We start from the raw sequence: 6,900 nt of genomic DNA, 5'->3' as shown, positions 1-6,900 counted from the left end.
AGCAGAAAAGGACAAAATGTTTATGATTGCTTAAAACCTCTGATCGGTTTTAGGAGCACTTTGACTAATTCACTCCACATTAGAGTCCTCTAACTATAAACATACTATCAAAATATATCTAAAACCTCAATAATATAAGCTTTACAATGTCCAAAATTGAAAGTGTAATCTTACCAGTGAAAGGTTCTTTTATGGCATGGAACTTTCAAGGCTTTTATCTTTAAGAAACCTAAACTCCACTATCAAAAGACCATTCACAGGACATGATCTAGAGATTACAAAATGAGGAAGGAATAAAATGATGAATTGTTTCATTTACTATCATTGCAATACTGGTTATCTTTGAGATAATCATTTCTGCAAATAATCCCAGTAATTAATGAGACTGCACCTTTTGAAAGGGTAGAGAATAGGATTCAGTACAACCCATTTAATTCTCATTATTATCTCAATCTTTTTGCCCTACTCTCTTTCCTTTCCTGAATTATTACTTCTTAAACCTCTGGAACTTTGGCATTAGGGTCCAACAGTTAGTCATTCTGCATTTATTAAGTAACTACTGTGTGCATATGCTGGCTTATTGGTCATGTCAAGATCTAAAATGAATCAAACCTCATAAGAGGAGGGAAAAGGTGTCTTTAATGAAGATAACAGGATCACTAGCCCCAGCTGTGGTCCACCGAAATCTTAGTACCTAGATATCTGACAAGAAAACTTAGGAAAAAACTTGAACTGCATTTTATGCTGTGACCTTTCTATATTTTCAAGAGGATAAAAGCTGAGGGCTTATATGGGAAGTGAGCACTCCTCACAAAAAAAGCAACTGCCTCAGCAGTATGAACAAGAAACCTCATTTCACTCTGGATGCCCTAAATCCCTACGCAAACTCACAGGAGAGTTATTACCTGGGGTAAAATTAAGTTGGGTAGAGTTTAGGGTAGAGACTCAAGATGCTCTCACCTCAAGCTAATTGAGAGTAAGAGTCTCAAGTGAAGGAATATAAGGATATTCCTAGAACTCTGATATTTCTCTGGTCATTGAGGGAGTGTGGTTCTTTTTGATATGAGCTTAACTTTTTTGACAGAGAAGGGTGTTGGATATCTGACATGAATGATATTGATTTCAATGCCATAGAAGAATTTTTGATCATGTAGATTTAGAAAAGAATTGACTTTTCAGGAAATATAAGCTTTCTTTTTAAGCATCTCTAGGGTATTCCTATCTGGCCTCAGAAGGATCACATAGCACTTGGGAGCAAAGATGAAGGCGAGAATCCCAGCACTGGAGGCCAAGATGGAGAAGATCTCCACGGCCACCATGGCCTTGCCCTTGGTGCTCTGATATGTGGGCAGAAAGGAGATCCAGACACTACAGAATACAAGCATGCTGAATGTGAGGAACTTGGCTTCATTGAAAGTATCTGGCAAATTCCTGGCCAAGAAAGCTAGTGTGGGGGGCAGAGCCAAGATGGCGATATGAAGGGATCGAGTCTTAGGAGCTCTCTGATAAAAACTCATCAGCTAAGGACTCTAACTAAACTTTCAAGAGACAGAACCCACAAAGGGACCCAGTGAGGCAGTTCTCCTACTCAAGGTAACCTGGAAAAGAGCAGAAAGGCTCTGCTCCCCCGGGTTGGAGGGGTGGCCCACCAGAGGGGTGGCCTGCCAGAGCCAAAGAACTTCAGCCTCCTGGAGGCAGCCCCAGGATGCTGGGAGCCCCGGCTCACAGCAGCAGAGGAGTCTCCTGAGCTGCACCCTGGGGAGCACCGGCACAAAGTGGGGGAACAGTGGGGGGACCTCTGCCAGAGCAAGCACATGGAGCCCAGCCCTCAGGGCACACAGGGAGCAGCTGGGTCTTTTGGCAGCCCAGATGGGGAAACAAAAGCAGGCTGAGCTGGTAAGCAGGAGCCCCCAGGGCATGAGCCCATTGAGCTGAGGGAGGCGAGTGAAGAGAGACTGCTGAGCTCCGTCCTCTGCCCCTGGAACAGGACTCTGGGGCTCTGACCACATTCAGATCCTGTCACAGACCAGGAGGGAGGACAGAACCTCACACACTGAGACCTTTGTGGGAGTGTCCCAAAAGCTCAGGAAGCACCCCAAAAAACAGGCTTATGCTGGGAAAATGAACAAGCAAAGAAACAAGAGGAAGACCATTGAGAAATATTTTGTAAATGAGCCCAAGAAGGATCAAAATACTCAGTCTGAAGATGAGGAAGCACAATCTCCTGCTTCTAAAGACTCCAAGAAAAACAGAAATTGGTCTCAGGCTATAACAGAGCTCAAAAAAAGACTTTGAAAATCAAATGAGGGAGTTGGAAGAAAAACTGGGAAAAGAAGTGAGAGAGATGAAGGAAAAACATGAAAATGAAGTCAGTAGCATAGTCAAGGAAATCCAAAAAAATGCTGAAGAAAATAGCATGCTAAAAACCAGCTTTGGTCAAATGGATAAAACAGTTCAAAAAGTTATTGTGGAGAAGAATGCTTTAAAAAGCAAAATTGGCCAGATGGAAAAAGAGATAAGAAAACTCTCTGAGGAGAACAAATCCTTCAGACAAAGAATAGAATTCAGGGAGATTGATGAATTTACCAGATATCAGGAATCAATACTTCAAAACCAAAAAAATGAAAAATTAGAAGAAAATGTGAAATATCTCATTGAAAAGATATGGAAAACAGACTTAGAAAAGATAATTTGAAAATTATTGGAATACCTGAAAGTCATGATCAGGAAAAGAGCCTTGACATCATTTTCAAAGAATTACTACAGGAAAATTGCCCTGATATTCTAGAAGCAGAGGGCAAAAATAGAAATGGAGAGAATCCACCAATCCCCCAGAGAAAGAGATCCCAAAAAATCAACCCCTAGGAATATTATAGCCAAGTTCCAGAACTCCCAAGTCAAAGAGAAAATATTACAAGCAGCCTGAAGGACGCAGTTCAAATATTGTGGAGCTGCAGTCAGGATCACACAGGACTTAGCAGCAACTACATTGGAAGCTCGTAGGGCTTGGAATACAGTATACCGGAAGGCAAAAGAGCTTAGAATGCAGCCAAGAATGAACTACCCAGCAAGGTTGAATGTCCGCTTCCAGGGAAAAAGATGGACTTTCCATGAACCAGGGGAATTTCAAAGGTTCCTTTTGGAATGGCCAGAGCTGAACAGAAGGTTTGATCTTCAGATACAGGACTCAGGTGAAGCATGGAGATTGGAGGAGAGGGGGGAAATATGAGGGACTTAATGAGGATGAACTGCATGTATAGAAAAATGATACTGATAATATTCATATGACCCATCTCAGTTAGTAGAGCAGGTAGAGGGAACTTTTATAGTTGAAGCACAGGAGAAAGCTGAATTCTAAGATAAAATATGGTGTAAAAATGGAGTCAATAGGGAAAAAAATGGAAATGGAATGGGAGAAAGAAAAATGAGAGGGGGAATAGTCCAAGATATTTCACAGAATACGATTTTTTTTTATTACAATGAGCTATTGCAATGATATGGAAGGGGGGAGGCAAGGGGGAATGAAGGAACCTTTGCTCTCATCAGAGATGGCTAGGAGAGGAAACAGCAAATATACTCAATGGGATACAGGCATCTGGAGTAAGAAGGAGGGGGGAGCAGGGGGAAGGGGTGGGGATGTGAATAAAGGAGGAGAGGATGGACCATGGGGGGGACAGTGGTCAGATATAACACATTTTCTGTTTTACTTCTTGCAAGGGCCTGGGATTGGAAGGCCTGCCCAGGACCATGGGGCCAGGTGGATTCTGGGCCTGAGGGGTGGTATGGGGGCTTGGGGCTTCTTGGCCCCAGGACCAGGGATCTGTCTGCTGCACCACTCAGCGACCCTACAGCAGAGTCAGAGTGAAAGGAGAGAAAAAATATAGTACATGGTAGTGGAGAAATAAGAAAGGAGGGAGTTGCGATCAGCAATGGCAACGTTGGAAAAATATGGAAGTAACTTTTGTGATGGACTTATCATAAAGAATGTGATCCATTCACGACAGAGTTGATGGTGTTGGAACAAAGACTGAAGCACATTTTTTGTTAGTATTATTTGGGGGAGGGTGCAGGGCAAGTGGGCTCAGTGGCCTGCCTGGGGCCACATAGCAGGGTGATCTTTGGTGCTCCTGGCCAGGTGCTCCTGGCTCAAGAGCCAATGCTTTTTCTGCCGCCCAGCCACCCCTACTATTATTACTATTTTATATTATTTTGGGTCTTTTTTTTTTTACTTCTTTTTGGTTTTTGCAGGGCAGTGGGGATCGGGTGGCTTGCATGTCACATGGCTGGGTGATTATTGGATTTATGATGCTGGATATGGACTCAGGTGCTCATGGCTCCAGGGCTGGTGCTTTGTCCATTGAGCCAACTGGCCATACCTACAATTATTACTATTATTTTTTTTTAATTTTAATTTTTCTTCTCTCCCCTTTACTTTTTCGCCCAAACAAGTCTATCTATATTCATGGGGGGAGGGGTATTCTGTTTACTTGTAAACAAGTATATTTTATTAATGTAAAAAAAATGTGTACAAAATGAGATTAAAAAATAAATAAAAAAAAAAGCTAGGGTGAAGCTCCCTAAGGCCAGCAAGGCCATATAGCCCAGCACACAGTAGAAGGAAAGGATGGAGCCCGCATTACACTGAATGATAATGAAGCCAGGCTCAGAGTCATTGTCCATTTCAAGGAATGGGGGATATGTCCCAAGCCAGATGACACAAAGACATATTTGGATTAGAGAACATATAACAATGAGAGAATAAGATGCTTTGGGGCTCAGCCACCTCTGGAGTGTGCTCCGTGGCTGTGTGGCCCTAAAAGCCAGGACCACCGTGATAGTTTTAGCTAAAATGGAGGCTATGGCCACTGTAAAAACAACTGCAAATGTGCTTTGTCTCAGGAGACAAGTGGCGGAGTTGGGATGGCCAATGAAGAGCAAGGAGCAGAGGAAGCCGAGGATGAGGGAGATGAGCAGAATGTAGCTCAGACTGCGGTTATTGGCTTTGACTATAGGGGTGTCCCTGTGCTTCACAAAGACTCCCAGGATCAGAGCAGTGAGCAGAGAGAAGCAGAGAGCTGCCCAGGCCAGAGTCATGCCCAGAGGTTCTTCATAGGCCAGAAAGGTCACAGTCTTGTCAAGGCATCTGTCCTTCTCCTTACTTGGGTACTGCTCTTCAGGGCACTGCAGACACTGCTCTGCATCTGCAACCAAAAGAAAAAACAAAGAAATCTCAGTAAATTCCATGTTGATCAGCTTTTCTTCTTCAGTAAGGCACACTGTTAGACATTCCACATTGATCTCAGACTCATTTTGTGTTCAATGTTCTGTGTCACAAGGACAAGAATTTTAGAGGATGTAAAAGACAATCACATATTTCAGTATCTGCATATCTTCACGTTTGAATACAATAATTTGGAAAGCATATTGATGACCTTTCAAATGTTTGACAAACAAAAATCTAACTATCTATAAGTCTTTCCAATATTAAGTCTCTTACAATGATCACTTGGGTGACACATTTTAGAAAAAAAAATTTCCTTGGTGTTTATTGGATGGAGGGATTGTTGGTTACATTGTCAGTCCTTCACTTTAGGAAGGTTGCTTTGACAGTTGAATAAAGTATTGTGTGTAGTAATACCACTTCTGATAACTGTGGAATACAGATCTTTAAATTTACCTTGACATAATTGCAATTCTAATACTAATAATGCTAATTTACCTGGTGTGGTAATGCATGCCTAAAAGACACAGCAACTGAGGTAAAGTAAAGCTAGTGGGTCTCTTGCACTAATAATTTCTAAACTATGATGGGATTAAACTAATTAGGTGTCAGCATCAAGTTTGGTATTCTGAAACTGAGATCCTAGGAGTTCAGAACCCCCTGAGTGTTATTTTTCAGTAATTTAACATTTTATTTGTTTTCCAATAATATACAATAGTAGTATCTACGTATCATTTTTGTAAAGTTTGGAATTTTACAATTTTCCCCACCACCATCCCTTCCTTCCCTACCCCTCATAGAATGCAGTCTGTAAGTCTTTATATTGTTTCCATGTTATGCATTGATGGAAATTAAATGTGTTCTAAGTGTAAACGTAACGCTCCCCCTAAAATAAAGCTGAGAAACCTCAAGAATATAGAGAGAGAGGCAAAAAATTTACTTCAGTCTGTGCTCAGATTCTAATGTCTCTGTCCCTGGGGTGATTTGTCTTCTTTATCATACATACACCAGACAAGATGCTTCAATATTTTTCCCACAGTTGCTATTGCTAGCTGTACCTCCACTCCATTCCTCCCCACTCTCATTGATTCTATTCCCTCTTTCCTTTCTTCCTGACCTTGTCCAAAAATGCGTTGAATCTGAGTACCGACTCCATCCATCCTCTCTCTCTTCTATCACCTATTCCCCACTTCCCTCCCCCAATTTCCCCTTATCCCAGCCCTTTCTTCTCATTTCTCTCTAGGGTAAGATAGATTTACTCACCTTATTAAGTGTGTATGTTATTTCCTCTTTGAGGCATTTATGATGAGAATGATGGCTCACTCAATCAACCCACCTTGCCCCATTCTACTCCATTGAAATATCCTTTTCTTGACACTTATGTTAAATTTCTTAGCTTCTTCTTCATCTCTGTTCCCTTCCTCCCAGTACTTTCCTTTATTACCCATTGACTCCCTCTTTTTTACTATATTATACCATTAGATTCTGCTCCATCCTATGTCCAGTCTATATATGCCCCTTCTAACAGCTCTTATAAATGTGACAGTTCACATGAGTTATCAGTATCTTCTTCCCATGCAGGAATACAAACAGTTCAATATTATTAAGTTCCCCATAGTTAGTCCTTCTCATGCACTCCCTCTAAGGTACACTGGAGTCCTGGACTTGGAGATCAAACT

The 6,900-nt window shown here is 41.7% G+C and overlaps 1 protein-coding gene across 1 annotated transcript in view; it reads right to left on the bottom strand.

The window, feature by feature from the left end:
- Positions 1-1,052: 1,052 nt before the first annotated feature.
- The window catches only part of LOC141519420 (vomeronasal type-2 receptor 116-like), a 28,831-nt gene continuing 22,983 nt past the window's right edge, over positions 1,053-6,900 (bottom strand). The window contains 2 exon segments of the mRNA XM_074231662.1: positions 1,053-1,452; positions 4,571-5,201. Of these exon segments, the coding sequence (XP_074087763.1) occupies positions 1,176-1,452; positions 4,571-5,201 (908 nt within the window). The 3' untranslated portion in view covers positions 1,053-1,175.

Source organism: Macrotis lagotis, chromosome 3, assembly GCF_037893015.1.
Source record: "Macrotis lagotis isolate mMagLag1 chromosome 3, bilby.v1.9.chrom.fasta, whole genome shotgun sequence".
NCBI classification, from domain to species: Eukaryota; Metazoa; Chordata; class Mammalia; order Peramelemorphia; family Peramelidae; genus Macrotis; species Macrotis lagotis.
The sequence above is the reverse complement of the archived record's forward strand: the minus strand, read 5'-3'. Positions and strand labels throughout refer to the sequence as shown.